General features: G+C 39.2%; 1 protein-coding gene across 2 annotated transcripts in view; it reads right to left on the reverse strand.

Annotated features, from left to right (window-relative positions):
- TXNL1 (thioredoxin like 1) overlaps positions 1-11,958 on the reverse strand; it is a 34,035-nt gene extending 22,077 nt beyond the window's left edge. The window contains exons 1-2 of one of the 2 annotated variants that reach the window (XM_082641135.1): positions 11,615-11,958; positions 824-920 (exon numbers count right to left, since the gene is read on the reverse strand). In XM_082641135.1, the coding sequence (XP_082497261.1) occupies positions 824-920; positions 11,615-11,712 (195 nt within the window). In that variant the 5' untranslated portion in view covers positions 11,713-11,958. The remainder of the gene's footprint in view (positions 1-823; positions 921-11,614) is intronic. The other variant, XM_082641136.1, reaches the window with a different exon arrangement.
- Between the last annotated feature and the right edge of the window lie 9,443 nt (positions 11,959-21,401).

Raw genomic sequence — 21,401 nt, forward strand, 5'->3', positions numbered from 1 at the left:
ACAGTGAATACTTAAAATAAGGCCAGGGCTGCTGTCCAGAAGTATGTGATATAAATACTAAACAATAAACATATAACACAGAGTTTGCACCATCCCCAAAATACTTATCTGCAAGCTATATAACATTCTAAGATTTTTTTCCAACCCAGAAATGTATCAAAGACAAAAGCTTCACTGGAAAAAAAAAAGTTATAGAGCTGTTATTTAGTCAAAAGACTACATTTTTAGTCTTGGAAGAAGCCTTCAAAAATTTTTTTTCTCTAACAACTCCTCCATACTTCTACATATGCAAATGCAAAACTGTCACACAGCCATGCTGACTAAGTAACCAGGGCAATCTACCTACAACACTGTGGCTCAATGAACAGTAACCAACATTTTAAACTTTCTGCTGAGTATGCAGCTTTGGAACTAGGGTTATAAACTGATCAATTCAAAACAAACTATACCCAAGAATTCTCTGCCACGACTTTCTAATCAACCAATGTGTCTGTAGTATAAGATATAATTTTAGATTTACAAAAAAATAAACAAAGAAATGTAAAACACAGAACTGCCAGGTGACCTATTAAGTTTAACAACATAATAGTAGTTTTGTACCAGAAGAATATTATCAGCAAACTCAGAAGCAGTTAATATTGGACTACCCCTCTTAACTAATGCAGCCATAACAACATGTGTAATAATGACATTAACATAATATTATCCCACCTTCAAAAAAATAAGTACTTAGTGCATAAAGAGATAAAGGATGAAATTAATGTTGAATTTCAAATCAATTTGTAAATAAAAAGACATTTTTTTAAGGACTCCTTTGCCTTACCTGACACTGATGTACATCTACTTCCAAGAATACTGCTTGTGGATACTTATTACTCATAGAACTGAATGCTGGGGCAATCCTTAAACACGGTCCACACCTGTGTGAAAAGTAAGAGATGCTCGGTAAAATAACACCAAAGACTGTACTAATTTATACTCTAAAGATCTTGTCAATTAAAACATAGAATTAAAAACATTCTGATCAACCTGTCTTTAGACTTTCTCGTCTTTTCCACTGTACTATTTAGATACACTTGCATCAGTACCACACTGTCTTAATGACTACAGATTTATATTAAGTCTTTAAGTCTAACAGTGTTGTCTTCCAGCTTTCTTCTCACTGAAGGAAATTAAAGATCTAAATAAATGGAGGAATATACTATATCTATGAATTGGAAAACTCAACATTGTCAAGATGTCAAGTCTCCTCAATTTGATCTTTAAAGTCAATGTAAAATTCCAAGGTTTGCTTGGAAAAATTAACAAATTTAAATTCTAAAATTTATAGGGAAATAAAGATCAAGGATAGCCCAAGCATTTCGGGGTTCAAAGTTGAAGAAATTACATTACTAGATATTAATAACTAACAAAAAGCTTTATAAAATTAAGAGTATAAAGGATAAACAAACTCACCAATTTTAAAAGAAAAGGGTCCAAAAACAGACCCATCCCATACACAGTAACCGAACTTCTGAAAAAGTTGACACAGCAGTACAGTGGGGAAAGGATGGTCTTTTCAATAAACAGTGCTGAGTCAATATGGATATCCACATGGGGGGAAAAAATGAATCTTTACCCCTAACTCACACTGTACACAAAAACCAATTCCAGATGGATTATAGATCTAAATGGGAAAGGTAAAACAACAGTTTTAGGAAAAAAATACAGAGGATACTTTCAAAACCTTGGAGTAAGCAAAGATTTCTTAAAACACAAAAAGCACTAAAGAAAAAAGGGAATAATTGATATGTTGGGATATACTTGATAAGCTGGAAAATATTAAGGTTAAGACCTTTTGTTCATCAAGATACCATTTAGAGGGTGAAAAGACAAACCACAGACTAGTAAAAAAATATCTGTAAAACATATCAAACGTAGGACTTATACCTCTAATATGTAAAAAAGCCCCTACAAATCAATAAGAAGACTGATATCCAAAAGAAAAAAGGGTACTCTCAAACTGGACAAATGAGGTTATCCAAACAGTCCATAAAGAGAAAAAGACTTCCTCGGTCACTATGGAAACCAGGGAAATGCAAATTAGGAGACACAAGAGAGAGGAGATATGGGGATATATGTATAACAGATTCACATTGTTATAAAGCAGAAACTAACACATCATTGTAAAGCAATGATACTCCAATAAAGATGTTAAAAAATTTTTTTAATTAAAAAAAAAATAAAACTACTCCCACCAAAACAGCTAAAACAATAGAGAAGGAAGCACTGTCAAGAACTTGGAGCAACTGACCTGTTAGTGACAGTGCACATTGGTATAACCGCTTCAGGGGGTAAGAAAAGAAACTGGCAGTATCTGCTAATGCAAGATTTATGCCTACTTATGACCACTTCTAGGGTATATAAAACAGAAATGTCTGTATATGTTTGCCTTAGGGTTTTTGAAAAAATATTGGTAGTAGCAATATTTCTAATGGCCAAAAACTGGATACCACCTAAGTTCCTTTCAACAACAGAATAAGTAAACTAACTGTAGTTATTCACATACTGGAACAGTATACAACAATGAAAATGACTGATGTATAAAACCTCATGCCAAAATACGGATGAATCTCACAAATAACACTGAGAAGAGAAGTACACTATATGATTCCATTTATGTACAGTTCAAATACAGCCAAAACAAATCAATGGTATTATAAATCAGGACAATGGTTACTTTTGTGAGAGTTAATGACAGGATAAGGGCATGAGAGAGATTTCAAGAGGCTAGAAATGTTCTATTTGTCCAGAAGCTGATTAAACGTGCATGTATATTCAGTTTGTGCAAACTCTCTAAACTATACATTTATAATTGTATACTGTGTATATCTCAATAAAAGTTCCCAAAAATGAGAAAAACCTTGGCTTTAGCAGATACGAACACAAGGAAAAGCAAACTCTAAAATACAAGATTTTCAAATTCAAGCTATGATTCTCTCTCCATTCTTAACATTTTAATCAGCATTTTCACATTTTGCCATCCTTAAGATTCATACCAAAAAGTTAAGAAAGTAACTCTTAATTTCTTAAATATTAAACTTGATGCTTCTGAAAGTAAATTTTTGGATCTAACAATGCTGAAATAGGCCCGGAGACTAAATTTTAAAGGAACAGACATTTACAGTCGACAAAACCTATGTTTAGTTTAGCAAAATACTTCTGGTTATTAATAAGTCTTTAACACTATGAATAGGAGTACAAATTGGTAGATCCTTTTTGAAGGGCCATTTGGTCATTATCTACCAATTTGAAATGAACACAACCCAAGATTCAACAATCTCACTTCTAAATGTCAATCTTATCTTAACACTTACTCAATTTCACAATAATATGTATAAGGAAGTTCAATGCAATGTTTGAAATAGTTAAAAAAAAAAATCTAGGGGGCTTCCCTGGTGGCACAGTGGTTGAGAGTCTGCCTGCCGATGCAGGGGACACGGGTTTGTGCCCCGGTCTGGGAAGATCCCACATGCCGCGGAGCGGCTGGGCCCGTGAGCCATGGCCGCTGAGCCTGCGCGTCCGGAGCCTGTGCTCCGCAACGGGAGAGGCCACAACAGTGAGAGGCCCGTGTACCGCAAAAAAAAAAAAAAAGCAGTAAAATGTGTTAAAAAAAAATCTAAATGGCAATCAATAGAAAACAATTTTTTAAAGTTATAACATATAAAATAAGTTACAAGGATATATTGTACAACACAGGGAATATAGCCAATATTTTATAATAACTATAAATGAAGTGTAACCTTTAAAAATTGTGCATCACTATACTGTACACTTGTAACTTATATAATACTGTACATCAACTATACTTCAATTAAAAAAAATTATGACACATTCACACCAAAGGATAAGGATAATTTATACAGTTTAAAAGAAAACTAAGTCTCATGATAAAATATTTTCTATGACCACGTTAAAAATATGTATTTATATATGTATTTATATGTTATATATGTACATAAATATATATTGAAAAGTTAGGTGGGTCACACAATAAACAATTACTTCTGTAAAGTGGGACTGGAAAAGGAAGAGAGTTTAGGGGAGACTTTTAAAACTACCTATACTTCTGTATCCTTTGCTTTTATATGATAAACAGGTATTTTCATAAAATATTAAATTGCCAATAGAGAATTGAATGTTAACTGCATTTAAACAGTAGTCACGGATGAAGCGCAGGTGTCATGCTGTACCACAAAATATACCTGGTGTACACAGTATCAGGTTTTCTCATTCCCGAAAAACCTTTCTGCAAAAGCGTGCCCTCGAAAATAAGAAGGCTTATGGAAAAAATAAGATTGAGGTAAACCATTTAAACCCATGCAACTTTGTAAAAACATCCCTAGGAAAAATAGTAACTAGTATTCAGGAAATACCTGGACAGACAGGCAGGTGGCTCAGACCTAGAGGCTACACCTCAGAGGATATTTAAAATGTACAAAAACAAGTGAGTGGAAGTGCCCGCTTACAGGTGCTGGGAGTATCCAGATGGAAGGGGAGCTCTGAGCCAACAGGGCTGCCATCCAGGTAGGGACAGAAGGAAGCAAGCGCAACATGAGAATGACCCCCGCTGGGAACCAGGAGCTGGCTGCAGGAGCTCAGGTGTAGTTTTATTAATTTTGACTTTCTTAAAAGGAACCTGAAAGGGAGCCTGCCTCTGTGGCTGAGGGCTTTTCTCCTTCCTGCTACAGGTTCTATTTCTATTCCTGCTCTTCACTACCTAAGAAAAATAGAATATGAACCAACCTCACCTCCGCACTGTACTGACATAATCACTCTACTCATCAATCAAGTATGAGCTACCTGGAGTTAAAGAAACTCTTCTTGAAGCTAAAGAGACTGTACTAAAATAATGGCTACCTTGAAAATAAGTGTTCCCTTTCAAAATTTAACCTTATCTAGATCCTTTGTTTAATTTTAGTTAGCCATCATAGGTTGGAACTTTAGTCAAAAATCAAAATAAATCATAGAACACAGAAGCACAGATATATACAGCAGCATACTTTCACATTATAATCACTCAAATGAACTGATTTGTTATTTTAAGTAAGATCTTTTCCTCGCTTACCCCTAGCATTTAAAAGTAAACTTAAATTTCCATTTTTAGCTGAGCTCATGAACAAATCATTTGATTTCTCTGTATAAAATGAGAAGGGACTAGATTCTTTAATGATCTTTCCTATCTCTAAAATATTTTTCTGCAAGTATGCCTAAATTTCAGGATTGTACTTTTTCCTCTTGCACAGCCCCTGATTTGCAGTCTTTAGATAGTACCTAACCTCAGGACCTTTGAACTTGTTGTAGAAGAGACCAGACCATCTAGTCCAGAGGCTTAAATAAGAAAGGAAGAAAGGAAAAAAGAGTTCTTTTTCCACCTCTGAACTTCTTTTTGATGGAAAGCTGATCTGTTAGATCCAGTATGTAAGAAAGATTCTGACTTATGCTTTGAGAAAAACCTCAGCAGACAACCCTCTAGCTTTCTGCAAAACGTAAAGAACCAAACCCACAAAACTGAAACTTTAAAACTGACCTAACCTAACACAATTATTCAATCAATGAGAAGTGAAGAAAAGTTGAACGACTTGATCAAGGTCAGACATTCTAGTTAATGGCAGGACCACAACTAGAACAGTTAACTCCTAAAGCCAATCCAAGATCAGCTTTCTTTGAAAGCACCACGTTAGGTTCTTAGTAAGATTTGTGTTTACAGTTTTTCACAGTCTGCTGAATTAGATATTATTTATTGATGAAACCTAAATACTTAAAGGCTTTATATCAAACTAAAGATGTTAAAAAAAACCTAGCTGGGACAGAGAAAATGGAAGGAAGTTGTTAATAAGCATGTCATTTTCGGTTATGAAATCTATTTTTGACTTTTTAAGTTATAGAAAACTCACTATGAAAAAAATTCTTCATTCCTGTCTTCTGATACAAGCACCTGGTACCACACAGCTACCATGGAAATATTCCATAAAAATTACTTTTAAGAAAAACTGCAGGATAAACAACAAGGTCCTACTGTATAGCACAGGGAACCATATTCAATACCCTGTGATAAACCATAATGGAAAAGAATATGAAAAAGAATGTATATTTATGTATATCTGAATCACTTTGCTGTAGAGTGGAAATTAACAACATTGTAAATCAACTATACTTCAATAAAATAAATTAAAACAAAAAATGTGTTTACTGTCATAATATAAATAGATTTTATTTCAAGAACTTGCTATTCTTTCCTATTTGCTAAAGTAGTCAGTGCTCCACCATGAGCAGTAATATGTGTAAACACATTCAGCTGGTGTGGGTGTGGAAAATGTATGTGCTTTTTGAAGACGTATTTTAAAAGTTTATTTTTCTGCGGGGCATAACTTTAAAACAGGTTATTTCTAGATGTCTTATATTTACTAATGGACAGGCATAACCATAACTGGTCCTATTAGTAACACAAAATAGCTAACGTTCATTAAGCATTTATTACATGTTAGGTAACTTATAAAACGTTTAAATTCATTTAAGCTTTACCATTCCGCATTTCAAAGACAAGAACAATGAAGTACAGTGCTGAAATTTGATCACAAAACCCAACTCTTAACTGCTATTTCAAAACCCCCAAAACAGTGGCCTACACTGTGCTTTTTTTTTTTTTTGGTTGTTATTTCTAAATTAACTGCCAAGATTAAAACCATTTATATGCTCTTGAAAGGAATCCAGAAAGGTTACATACTATGTGATACCATTGTTATAAAGTTCAAATACAGTCGAAATTAGTCTACAGTGTTAAAGTTCGAGAGTGATGAGAAGGAGCCTGCAGGAGGTTGCGGGGGTGGGGATGTGACTGTGCTACGCTGCTATTCCTGACCTGTGTATTGGTTAAACAGCTGTGACCACGGCAAAAATTTATCAGACTCTACACTTAAATGATTTGTATACATTTTTGCGTGCCAGCTATACTTTTTTAAATAAAAATATTTTTTAAAATTCTCTACATGTCCTCTAGGGCCTCACCATTCCCTAGTTATCTTACAGCCACCCACCTCACTCCCTAATATTATCTGCCCAGTCCTTATGAACTGTTGGGCCTCCTAACTCTGTATTATGGTAAAGTACCTTCAGTCCACAGCAATTTTACAATATACATTTTTTTTTTTTTTTTTTTTTTTTAGCGGTATGCGGGTCTCTCACTATTGTGGCCTCTCCCGTTGCGGAGCACAGGCTCGGGACGCGCAGGCTCAGCGGCCATGGCTCACGGGCCCAGCCGCTCCGTGGCATGTGGGATCTTCCCGGACCGGGGCACGAACCCGTGTCCCCTGCATCGGCAGGTGGACTCTCAACCACTGCACCACCAGGGAAGGCCCTACAATATATAATTAATACCATTATACAATGTATTATTGGGACAAACTATCATAATCGTTAGATCTCACCATCCTAACATACACTGACATTCTAACTGGATGGTAACAATAACACCTAACCAACTACAAAGTAAGACCTGCTTTAAGAAAACTGAGAGAACCTACTGTATAGCACAAGGAACTCTACTCAATGCTCTGTGGTGACCTAAATGGGAAGGAAATCCAAAAAAAGAGGGGATACGTGTATACCTGTAGCTGATTCACTTTGCTGCACAGTAGAAACTAACACAACATTGTAAAGCAACTATACTCCAATAAAAATAATTTTTAAAAAAACTGAATATATGGTAAACATATCTACAAAAGTGGTACACTCATGAATTCAAGATAAAAATCACTCATTGCCGAGTTTCACAGGAAAGAAAATGCATATCTTTTTAAATTTGGCATTTACCCATCAGTGATAAATCTAGCACTGTTTATGACCACTTAAGTGTATCCGGGTATATTTAAGAAGTAACAGTTTGGAGATACCAGTTACAAAAATGTTACCACAGTATATAAAGCACATATATAATTTCATTCTCTAAACGATATGGTTAGGCTACATGTTATGATTCCCACTTTACACGTAGGGAAATGAATATCTGAGTGTGAACTGAACTGACTTCCATCAAAGGATTTTGCAGGCAGAGCTTATTCAAGACAACATTTACTGAAAAATGTCAGGCTCCATGCAATACAGAGGTGAACTTGCATGTCCCTTCTGCTTAGGCTGGGAAGAACAGGACAGCACTTTACAACCCAAAGAGTACATTCAACACTGGGACCTTAAACAAGTCATTTAATCTCCTTCTGACTCAACTTCCTCATTTGTAAAATGCAGATAATTTTAAACATTATTTTGAGGACTGCAGAAGTCAATAAGTGCGCCAATAAGTCCCTTACACAGACCAAATTGGATGTAAGTGACAACTATTTTAATTGCTTAAAAAAATACTGGAGAAGGGTGCCATTCAATGGGTGAAAGACAGTTTTTTCAACAAATGGTGTTGGGAAAACTGGATATCCACATGCAAAAAAATGAAGTTGGACCCTTACTTAACACCATATATAAAAATTAACTCAAAATAGATCAAAGACCTAACTTAGGAGTAAAAACTATAAAATTCTTTGATGAAAACATAGGGATGAATCTCCATGACATTGGATTTGTCAATGATTTCTGGAATATGACACCAAAAGCACAACAACAAAAGAAAAAACCATAGATAAATTGGACTTCAGCAAAATTTTTAAACTTTTGCGCATCAAAGGACACCATTAAGAAACTGAAAAGGCAACCAATGGGAGAAAATATTTGCAAATGATATATCAGAAAAAGGATTAAGACCCAGAATATATAAAGAACTCCTACCACTCCACAACAAAAAACAAACAATCCAATTCAAAATGGGCAAAGGACTTGAACAGACATTTCTCCAAAGACAAATGGCCAACGAGCACGAGAAAAGATGCTCAAAATTACCAGTCATCAAGGAAATGCAAATGAAAACCACCAGATACCACTTCACACTCATCTAGGATGGCCACTAAAATATAAAAGAAGTTGGTATGTAGAGAAATGGGAACTCTCCTGCATTGCTGGTGGAAAGGCAAACTTGTGCAGCTACTGTGGGCAAACAGTTTGCTGGTTTCTCAAAAAGTTATATACAGAATTACCATATAACCTAGGAATTCCACTCACAGATATATACCCAAAAGAACTGAAAACAGGGACTCACAGAGATCCTTGCACACCAATGTTCAGAGCAGTATTATTTACAATAGTCAAAAGATGGAAACAACCCAAATGTCCATCAAAAATATGCGGTATATACATACAACAGAATGTTGTATGTATATATACATATACATATGTATATGTATATATACATATACAACAGGATATTACTCAGCTTTAAAAAGGAAAATCTGACACATACTAGAAGATGGATGAACCTTAAAAACATTATGCTAAAATAAGCCATAAACAAAAGGACAAATATTATATAATTCCACGTAAATGAGTTATCAAGAATAGGCAAATTCATGGAGACAGAAACTAGAAGAGAGGTTACCAGGGGCTGGGGACAGTGGAGAGAAGGTATGGGAATTACTGTTTAATGGGTGCACAGTTTCTGTTTGAGATAATGAAAAGATTCTAGGATATGGATGGGGTAATGACTGTACAACATTGTGAATGCACTAGAACTTCCCCGGCGGTCCAGTGGATAAGACTCCGCGCTTCCAATGCAAGGGGCGCGGGTTCGATCCCTGGTTGGGGAACTAAGATCCCACATGCCATGCAGCGCGGCCAAAAAGATTTTTAAAAAATGTGTGTGTGTGTGTGTGTGTGTGTGTGTGTGTGTAGTGATTATACTTAATGCCACTGAATTGTACATTTTAAAATGGCAAATTTATGTTACATGTATTTCACTACAATTAAAAAAACAACTGAAATACCGGAGAGCCACTGAAGATTCTTAAACAGAAGAATGACAATCTGTATAGTGTTTTAGTAAAAATAATAGGATGGACAAAGCACAGCAGGTGAGAATAAGGAATAAGGCTTCAAGTAGGGATGGAAAGGAAATGGAGAAACAGGTGCTCGAGAAAACTATGTTCTTGGCCTAAAGTGGGATGACAGTAACTTTTCTCACTTCATATAAATCATGTATTACTCTTCATCTCTCCCCCTGCTATGGTTAAGGGGAAAAGAGAGTATATCATTGAGGCACAAAAGTATAAACGCTCCCACTAACTAGAATTAGAAAAGTGAACTAAAAATGAGTTTCGTTGTTAAAATCATCTCTTCCTTTTTCCAACTTCCACCTAGGACTTAACAAATGTATATAGGTATTCCCTCATATTAAGAATGGTCATTATAAAATCAACAAAACTGGGAAGATGAACCTTAAAATCTAATGTACCACCCCTTTCCAATTCTGTATGAGAGAGATTGGTCCCAAGGTAAATCCTAACTTGTTTTCATCTCTACCTACATCCCTCCATCCCCTAAACCTAATCTAATCCTAATGCCACCATCTGTATATTCAACATTTATCGAATCACGTTCGATAGGTTTGAATCACTTTTTGCTCTAAGACTCAAAACACTGCCTTATGTCTATACAGTTACCTGGACAACAAAATGTGTTCATAAACAGTGATATTTGTAGTAGACTTCTCCAAGTTAGTGTAAGTGTAAATAACACCAGGGGGTCAAGGTAGATCAAGAGGAGACTTCTAATCCTTCTCACTGGACACTGACATACACAAGGGGAGGTAAGCAAATACACAAGCTCGCTGAAATCTTGGTTCTGAATGTCTATTTCCAGCACGTCACTCTCATACAGGGACACACTGCACACCCAACATGGAAGATCCGCCAGCTCTGCGACCTATGAATTATGTTGAGGTTTACCAAAGCCAGATAACATCTTTCAAGTGTCCTGTCCTCTTAAATCATCAAGTCAAAAATGGAGTCTACTTGGTCAAAGCCAGATATCTGGACACCTGTCTACGTGTACTGTATATATATATATACCTACTATAATTTCCGTGATCTGATGCAACTTACACAAGGTGGCCTAACTTACAAATCAAAGAAGTAACAGAAACGTTAAGAAAATTAAAAAGCATCCTGATCCAACATTAACTTAATTTCAAATGCATTAGCTTTAGGTCTAAGCACTCCGCGGATTAGTTGGGTAGCTGAATCTTCCTACAGTTTTCCACATATGCAGGTGGTGAAGAGAATCAAACCGTCTGGTAAATTAAATTTTGCAAGTTTCTAAGATGCAAGTGACAGCTGCATCCCGGGAAAGAAAGGGACAGGCGCAAGCAGGGGCGGCTGTGGGAGACTCCCACAGACAAGAAGGGAAAGAGCCGGGTCACCCCCAAGAGCAGAGCCCTTCCGAGGACTCAGAAACAGAGAGCGGGGATCTCGCGGGCTGGGGAATGCGGTCGACCAGGCCCCCGAGCCCGCCAGAGACGCCCCGGTGCACAAACGGGGATTCACACCCAGGAATTGAGGCCTAACCGGGCAGCGGCCTTAGGCTGCGGCCACCGCCGGACATTCCGGAGCAGAACACGACCACAAGGCAGGCGGGATCGGGAAACAGAGAAAGAAAAGCACAGACAGCCGAGACTCACTGGGCTCGGGCCCGGACTCACCCTCGCATGGTGAACTTGACCACGGCGAGTCTGGAGCCCGCGCCGCTCAGCTCCGGCTGGAAATCCGGGTCACTCCCGACCGGCTTCACACCCACCATTCTCAGAAGTCCGGCAGGGCGGCCGCGAAGCCACCGGCTTCAAAACTGAAGAAGACCCGGGAGAGGAAGGAGGGAGGCTCAGGAAGGCCGAGGCCTGGACAGAGGAGGTAGCGAGCGCGGAGTCTTCTCCCGGGGCTCTCAATGCCGAGTCACGCCAGAGAGCGGAGCGGCCGTGGGGGCGGGGATGGGAGCCGGGGTAAAAGGGAGAGGCAAGGAAAGGGAAGGCGTGCGACACCCGGCAGCCACCGCGCAGCAGGTCCGCCGGCGCTTGCGCACCTTGACGTCATTTCCGCGCCGTCCGTTTGCTCCTACTGTCCAATCCTAAAGCGCAACCTGTGGCCCCACCCATCGACTGAGGAGCCCCTCATTGGCTGGAGCGGCGCAGGCGCAGAAGAGGAGCGGGCAAGGCGCAGGTGCAGATTGCGTTTAAGTGCGTGTATTTCTCCGCGGTTCAGAGACTAGGGTGTTTCACCGAGGAGTTTCCCGGTGGGAAACCCTTTTTTCTCCGGGGTTCTTGGCTGCTGCCTAAGGTCTTAAGTTCCCTCCTGAAAATACTTCGAGTATAGTCCTGTCTCATATTCGGGACAAGTCGCCACACTAGACAAAGTAGACTTTAGGAACATTTATTTAGGGATCTCATTACACTTGGGCGCTCTCTGGGTAGTCATACGGCAAATACTAATATTATTCACCTTTCACTTGTGCCTAAAAACATGAAAGCACCGTCTCTCCTTTAGGAACTCACAGTCTGGTGATAGACGCAAACAGTAGTTACAGTAACAAAGAAGTTTGCAAAGGAAACGGTGGAAACAAATGAGATAGGATGGGGCAGGATAAATTTGCTAGGAGATGTGAGCCCTGAATCGAATCTTGATCAGAAAGAAGGGCATAGCCAGATGGTAAGAGATGATAGGGTACTCCAGGCCGAGAAAGCAGCAATGCAAATGCATGGGTTGAGAGGGATGGGGATGATGATGATGATGATGATGATAATAATAATAATAATAGTTAACAAATTATGTGCCAGGCAAGATCCAAGCTCTTTATGTGTATTAGCTCATTTAATCCTCACAACAGCCCTAATTTTCCAAAGTTCACACACCTAATGCAGTCAAGCTGGTGCTCAAGGCAGTCTAACACCAGCGTGTTGATTTAAATATTAGACTAGGAGACAAATCAAATGATTTACCTTTGCTTGTAGCTGGGGTGATGAAATTGAAGAGGAAGATGAAGGTCATGATAACTAGGAAAGGAATTTGTATTTTAACATGAAGACAATGGAGTGGTCACTGCAGGACAATTTTGTGGTTACAAGTGTCTTTAGAAAAAGCGTGGGAGGTAGCCGTGAGGACAAAAAGCAGTGGAACTCCACTTTAGGAGTTTACTGTGGTACTCCAGGAACTGACTTACAGGAGCAGCTGCAGTCAAATGATATACTTGAGAAACAATTAGAAGATAAAAACCACAGGGTTGAGTGAGCAGTCAGACCAATTTGGTGAGATGACAAAGGAAAGAGTCTAGGATAATGCAAACATTTCAATCTTCTGGCTCTTTTTACTGATTTGAGATGCCAGAAGAACATCCAGGTGAGGTGTATGATAGGTAGTGGGAAGGATGAGTCTGAAAGTAAAGAAAGGAGTAGGCTAAAGCTGCAGAGTTGAGAGTCATCAGTTTGGGTGGTAATTGAAGCCCAAGAAATGTAAAAAGAGAAGCCTAAGTGTGCTGCAGAAACATAATTATTCCTAACTTAACACAGCCAGGGCCTTAGTAACTGTTCCTTTCTCATGTGATACCAGAACAGTGTAATGGCTTTAGACACAAGGAGACAAAAGGTTCAGTAATAAATCTCTGCTACTTATTATTTTGTGGCCATGGACAAGCCACTAACCTCTCTGAACTTCACTTTCGTGTCCATGAGAATTGGATTAATAATACCTACTTTCTAGGACTGTGAAGGTTAAAAGTAATAGTAGATGAGATACATAAAGAACTAGAATATAAGGTGCTCAATAAAAGATATTTATAAATAGTGGTGTGTTAGGGCTGCCATAACAAAATGCCACAGACGGGGTGACTTTAAGAGAAATTTATTTTGCAGCTCTGAAGACTGGAAATCCAAGATCAAGGTGTCAGCAGGGTTGGTTTCTCCTAAGGCCTCTCTTCTTGGCTTGTAGATAACCACCTTCTCACTGTGTCCTCATGCACACACACAAGCATGTACACTCCTGGTGTCCCTCTTCTTATAAGGACACCAGGTCTACTGGATTGGGGCCCACCCTCATGACCTCATTTAACCTTATTACCTCCTTAAAGGTCTTGTCTCCAAATATGGTCACATTGGGGATTAGGGGCTTCAACCTGGGTTTGGAGGCACACAATTCAGTACATAGCACATGGATTATTATTATTCCCAAGGGTCCCCTTGGTTTTGTCCAAGACGCAAAGAGAAAGACTCTCAACTAAAGCAGTTATGGTAAATATTAAGTGGGGGAGGGGTTTTATGAAAGCAAGACCTTAGAAATCTACAGATTCCTGAGAGGCAAGATAAAAATAGGGACTGTAAAAGTTAGATCTGACAGATGCATTTCTCTGTTTATTTTCCATCTGTTTCTCCACATCCACTCTCAACCATTCTTCACCCTGCTCTTAGCTCCAGAAAGCTGACCTACAAGAACTAGCTCAATAGGATTCCTTGTTGGAGCTTCTTGTTGAAGCTTAAAGGATAAAAGAGAGTGAGACCCAGTTATTAGTTCTCACAGCTCCCATCCTGCTGTGTTGCCACAGGTCAATTGTGTCTTTACCAAAGGCCATAGCTCCTGTCAGGAGGCTCTTCATACCATTGCCCTTTTTGAGTAGTTCCAGTAACCACTGTCTTTCCTGGTCCCTTCAAGGCTGGGAGTAAGAATCACTCCTGCCTGTTAGTAGAACTCCTAGCCTACTGAGGCTGTCCTTGGAGAAACATACAGCTGTGAGAGATCCTCTCACAATCCAGAGATGCAGGCCAGGTGACAGTTGTTGTCCCAATTCTACTGATGACAAGACTGACTTTCAGAGAAGCATGTAACTATTCCATTTTATAATTATGCACTGCTTAGCCCTGTCAAGGTCACGCTCAACGTTATACAGAAACAGACTTTATATATGTAAATGGAAACATTTAGCAGATGTTATTACAAGGTGATGCTCTTAGGGGTGATTTTTTTCTCATAAATATTTTCTAAATTTCTTCACTAATTATAAATAGTATATATGTAATAATAAAAAAAAGAAAGAGGGCACATCTAGAAAAAAAATCCTACACGAGAATTCTACAAAGAAGATCCAAGTTTCTTCCTTGTCCTATTAGTAATAACTAAAGCAAAAATAATATTCACTGTTAATCGGTCTCCCTGTGTCATTTAACTAATGCTTAATTTCATTAAGTAAAAAAAGATTTTAGTGGATGGAATTTTCCCAAAAGATGTTACTATTTTTCTTCTAAATTTGTATATGCCACCCTGAAAACCTGGAATTACCATGAAAAAAACACAAAAAACCCCAACTTACAGACCCTAAAACCTCTGCAAGAGTGACTTGTGATTATCCTTCTCTCTCCATTCCCGAGATTAACATATTCAGAAATGTCAAATATGCTGCACATAAACTCCTCCTACCCCTTCCCTGACTGGGCCATGGCAGATACCACTATTAGAGGCTACGGTTTCCCAGAGTCTCTGCCTCAGAATTGCGTTTGGCCCCCATTGCCAGAGTCAGCCCTCAAGATAAAAACTATTTGCCATCCCACTCCTTATTATGACTGTCATACCCTGAAATTTGTAGTTCTCAAACTGTAGTGAAGTCATTAAAATGTGGGTTCCCAGTTTCACAGCCAGAGATTCTGATTCAGTAGAGCTGGAGCATGGCCCAGGAATCTAAATTTTAACAAGCACCCAGGGTAGCTGATGCAAGGGGTCCATATTTTGTGAAACATTATTTGATGATGACTTGTCTACTATTATATAACATTTACCATTCACTGAATATGTACAAGGTACTGTGATGATGCTTTTTTTTAACATCTTTATTGGAGTATAATTGCTTTACAATGGTGTGTGATAATGCTTTGAAACACCACTCCTCCAGGGACATCACAAGGGAGACGAGACATTTCTACAAAAGCTAAAAAGGTAGTAAGTGCCATAGCAGAGATATAGATAACATATCATAGTAGCTCAGAAAAAGTAGAGAAAATTTTCAGCTGGAATGAGTACATAATGCTTTATGAAGGCACGTGTTCTAATAGTCAGACCTAGATAAACACAGGAAGGAAATGCATGAACTTCTTCACTTCACAGAAATGACTCCTGACTTTCCTCTTAACTCATCAATAATATAATTTGCTTCAGACTCACTTGTTCTTATCAAGTTCTGCCAGTCAGTAGAGAAAGTCTTTCTGTCATGACCTGTAGCTGCCATGGGTTCACTTTAACTGATTTTACAAATAGATATGTTAAAGATATGTCATACGTGGCTTTATCTCTCCCATAGTCCTTTGCACATAGTAGATACAAAATAAGTATTGGTCAAATGAATGAGTGATTAGGAAGCGTAATGAGTATGAATCTCAGTCCACAAAAACCAGGTGTACAGAAAATATTACTTTGTGTTGTATAACTCAATTGCATTTTGACTCTTAATTCCCGCTCTCTCACCACATCCAACTAGAACAAAAACTTAACATTCTCTCCTCCTCTGCCTGCTTCAGAAATGGTACCAAATTTCTGGGTTTGGGTTGGGAGTGGGGCTTTGGAGGGCAGCTCTCTAGAATCACTGTCTCTGTCTGCTTACTCTCTTCAGGTCGAGCCCTCCCTGTGTCATGTGACCACTTCAGCAAGCGGGACCCTTTGGCTGAGGCTGCCTATGGGCCCAACTGTCTGGATACACCAGTTTGCCATTTCTCTCTGGGTTTTTTTTGTGTGTGTGTGTGTGATACGTGGGCCTCTCACTGCTGTGGCCTCTCTCGTTGCGGAGCACAGGCTCCGGACGCGCAGGCTCAGCGGCCATGGCTCACAGGCCCAGCCGCTCCGCGGCATGTGGGATCCTCCCGGACTGGGGCACGAACCCGCGTCCCCTGCATCGGCAGGCGGACTCTCAACCACTGCGCCACCAGGGAAGCCCTCTCTCTGGGTTTTTACTTCTCCCCTCCACTACAAGGAACCAAGGCTTCAGGCTCTTCTTCTTTAGCCTTTCTACAAGGGAATCTATTTTTAGTGCAGGGGAAACCTCTCTGACTTCATGTTTCTTCAAGGTATTTTGTTTGCACCTGTAATTCCCTTCCCTCAAGGCAGCTATGAGAAATTCTGCAGACAGAGCTGATCCAGCCTACAGTTATGTTTTGTTTGACTGTACCTGCTAGTAAGTGTGTGTGTGCGTGTGCGTGTGCGTGTGTGTATCGGTGATGTTTGAAACTTTATATTACTACATTTTGTTTCCCTTGGTATTTCTAACTGCCTTCTTTCCTTACACTATTTACCTTTATCATAGTATTTATTTCTTTCTAACTTTCCATTATACTGAACATTCTACAGTCGAACTTTGAACAGTACAGGGGTAAGGGGCGCCAACTGTTCCTGCAATGGAAAATCCAAGTATAACTTTACAGTCAGCCCTCCATATGCATAGTTCTGAATATGCGGATTCAGCTAACAATAGTACATATTTTTTAAAATACATTTATTTATTTTTTATTTTTATTTATTTTTTGGCTGTGTTGGGTCTTCATTGCTGTGTGGGGGCTTTCTCTAGTTGCAGCGAGCAGGGGCTACTCTTCGTTGAGGTGCGTGGGCTTCTCATTGTGGTGGCTTCTCTTGTTGCAGGGCACGGGCTCTAGACGCGCGGGCTTCAGTAGTTGTGGCACGTGGACTCAGAAGCTGTGGCTCGCAGGCTCTAGAGTGCCGGCTCAGTAGTTGTGGCTCACAGGCTTAGTTGCTCCGCGGCATGTGGGATCTTCCCAGGCCAGGACTCGAACCCGTGCCCGCTGCATTAGCAGGAGGACTCTTAACCACGGAGCCACCAGGGAAGCCCCCATAGTACATATTTAGTGAAAGAAATCTGCATGTAAGTGGCCCCTAGCAGTTCAGAACTGTGTTGTTCAAGGATCCAGTGTATTTTGTCTCATTTTTTATTGGATATCTTTTTCCTGGGGCCTTTTATCCTCAAGTTTAATCTAGATTGATTGCCTTATATATCAGTTACATGACTGTCATCCTGGGATTTGCCTTCACTGATCAAGCACTAAGAGTCCCTGAATACACTGATTTCCTTTCTTATGATACTGCTCTTTTGGGTATGTACTTGGGAGTAGAATTGTTGGATCTTATGGTAATTCTATGTTTAACTTTTTAAGGAACTGCCAAACTGTTTTCTATAGCAGTGGCACCATTTTACATTCCCACCTGCAATACATGAGGGTTCCAATTTCTCCACATCCTAGCCAGCACTTGTCATTTTCCTTTGGTTTTTTTTTTTGGGGGGGGAGGGGTGGGTAGTGGCCATCCTAATGGCTGTGAAGTGGTAACTCATCGTAGTTTTGATGTGCATTTCCCTAAAGACTGAAGCCATTGAGTATCTTTTCATGTGCTTAGTGGTCATTTGTATATTTTCTTTGGAGAAATGCCTATGCAGGTACTTGGCCCATTTTCAAATTGATTTTTTGGGGGAATTGTAGGATATATATATATACTGGCTATTAATTTCTTATCAGATATATGATTTGCAAATGTTTTCTCCCATTTATGGTTTGTATTTTCACTTTCCTGATAGTGTTCTTTGATGCACAAAAGTTTTTAATTTTGATGAACTTTAATTTGCCTATTTTTTCTTTTGTTATCTGTGCTTTTGGTGGCATATCCAAGAAATTTTTACAAATCCCTTGTCATAAAGATCCGTTATGTTCTCATTAAGAATTTTATAGTTTTAGCACTTACATTTAGTTCTTTGATCCACCATCCACCGTTTTTGAGGTAAACTTCTTCAATTTGATACTAATCATTTCAAAGTGTTCTTGTGGTAGAAAAGATAGGTACAGTTTTCCAGTTTCATATATATTTGAGTGTTTGTTGGGCAGGCATCATGCAATAACTATACAATCTCTGATCTTAGTTTTCTTTGAAATTATAAATTTAGTCCTTTTGTAAAAAGGAAAAAGAATGGAGTTCCCTGGTGGCTTATAAGCCTCGTGCCCTGGGCGGGGAAGGTAAAAAGCCGCATAGCGTGGACCAAAAAAACAAAAACAAAAACAAAAATGTAAAAAGGAAAAAGAAAAGCCAGTTTTCGGGAGTTTGAAAAGCAAGAATAAGAATTTAATGAAGAAAGAACTTATATTCTACAAGAAAGAAAGTCCCCATAAATTGCTCTGAGATATACCTCTTTTAAATAACTAAATTTGTATCTGCAGAAGTACAGGGGTACAGATTTATCGCATAAACCATATAAAATCCTCATTAACTTATCAAAATTACACCTATCTCAACATTCTACGTACAAATAACTGCTGCTTAATAGCTTATTGTTACCTTATACCTGAAGTAGAGAACTTACAAAATTTTATATTATTCCAGTTTAACTAGGTTTGTCAACTGGGTAATTTATTTTCAGAAAAATAATTTCAAGTGAGAAGCTTTGCTTTATTCTTAAAGTTTTGAGGACAAAACTGTGTAATTTATGTAATATAAATATTAAATAGAAAGGATATCTTGTTTCATAATGTCTAAACACTTTCTAGCTGTTATGTATTGAATTTGAAAATTGAATACCATTTCCCATAGTTGTCCCTAGGTGGCGCAATATCTTTTCAAGGAGGTGTGATTTCCCTTAGGTATCAAATCCTCCTATTTACCAGATAGACCGCTTGTCCCGCTAACACTGCATTCTTTAGTTTTGGAAAGTAGGCAATGTCTTGGAGGAGAGAGTTTCCTAGGAAGTTGCAAAGTGATCTATCATTGTCATAAATCGCCTCCTCCTTGAGCATACTGAAGAAACTTGCTGACAATTCTGAGTCTTGGGTGTTTCCCAGAAACGCAAAATAATTTCGTCTTCTGAAATTTATATCTGGGGTTCAGAAATCATTAAACTATCTAGAGTTTCTATTAATAAAGCCAGATATTTAGACAAATATTTTCATCATCTCAGCCTCTGACGTTTCACATTTTAATTTTTTAGAAGAGTATGTTGGGGGTTGGAATTAAATCTTTGGAATTGAAAAATTAAACATAACTAGGTATAACTATGTTTTCACTTAATCAATTGTAAAGAGAGTTATTTTTTTCCTGTAGTAGTGTAGTAGATATTGTCTGGCTAGAATATTCAGAAAGAGAAAAAATGATAAAACTCTTAATAGAGTCTCTCACTGTATTCAAAACTCTTTTTCAGGCATGTCCTTGAGCAAACACACACACACACACACACACACACACACACACACACACCAGCATATGCATCCTCATCAGTCTGTCCATTCTTTTTTTTTTTTTTTTTTTGTGGTACGCGGGCTTCTCACTGTTGTGGCCTCTCCCGTTGCGGAGCACAGGCTCCGGATGCACAGGCTCAGCGGCCATGGCTCACGGGCCCAGCCGCTCCGCTGCATGTGGGATCTTCCCGGACCGGGGCACGAACCCGCGTCCCCTGCATCGGCAGGCGGACTCTCAACCACTGCGCCACCAGGGAAGCCCAGTCTGTCCATTCTTGAATAGCAATACCTGCATACTCTGAGTACATCTGAGAACCAAACACCAAAGACATTCAATAAAAATAAAATGTATGTCAGTGGCTTCCATACAGTAAGGAAGTGGTTATTTACACAGTGTTAAAAACAATATTTCCCACCAAAATTCAGAATATTAGAATCAGAAGGAAAGTTGGAGGGCCAAATGCCAGGCATCATATAATTTTACCTGTAAATATGTCAACTTGCACGTCTGGAAGATAACGATTCCTTTAAAAGTCATAACCAAAACACCATTGTCACACCTAAAATGTTAATGATGCTTCCTTATGCTCATCAAATACCCACTTGATGTTAAAATTTCCTATTTTTCTCCTAATTTACTTTATAACTTATGTGAATCAATATCAAAATAAGGTATATACGTTGCATTGGTTGATGTGTGTCTCTTGTCTCTCATTAAAACTTTGTGTAATCTGTACTTCTTTTTTCCAACTTTGTATTTGAAAATATTCAAATGGACAGAAAAGTTGTAGAAGAAGAAGGAGGAGGAGGTGGAAGGGGGGAGGAGGAGGAAGAGGGAGAAGAAGGTGGTGCTGTGAGAAGAAAGTTACCCCTTTTTTACGGTACGCGGGCCTCTCACTGCTGTGGCCTCTCCCATTGCGGAGCACAGGCTCCGGACACGCAGGCTCAGCGGCCATGGCTCACGGGCCCAGCTGCTCTGCGGCATGTGGGATCTTCCCGGACCGGGGCACGAACCCGTGTCCCCTGCATCGGCTGGCGGACTCTCAACCACTGCGCCACCAGGGAAGCCCGGTACCCCTTCCTGCTAGTCATTGACTGGGGCATTCCCCAAGAAGAGTGTTCTCTTGACTAACTTCAGCTTGCTCAGGCATTCACCAGGGGCTGCCCCAGGAACAGGTGGCCTTAGTTGGAAAGCTGAGGCGACCCAGAAGAAGCTAATAGCAGGAGCAGTGAGCAAACCACT

The sequence above is a fragment of the Mesoplodon mirus genome (assembly GCF_964341445.2).
Source record: "Mesoplodon mirus genome assembly, chromosome: 13".
Lineage (NCBI taxonomy): Eukaryota > Metazoa > Chordata > Mammalia > Artiodactyla > Ziphiidae > Mesoplodon > Mesoplodon mirus.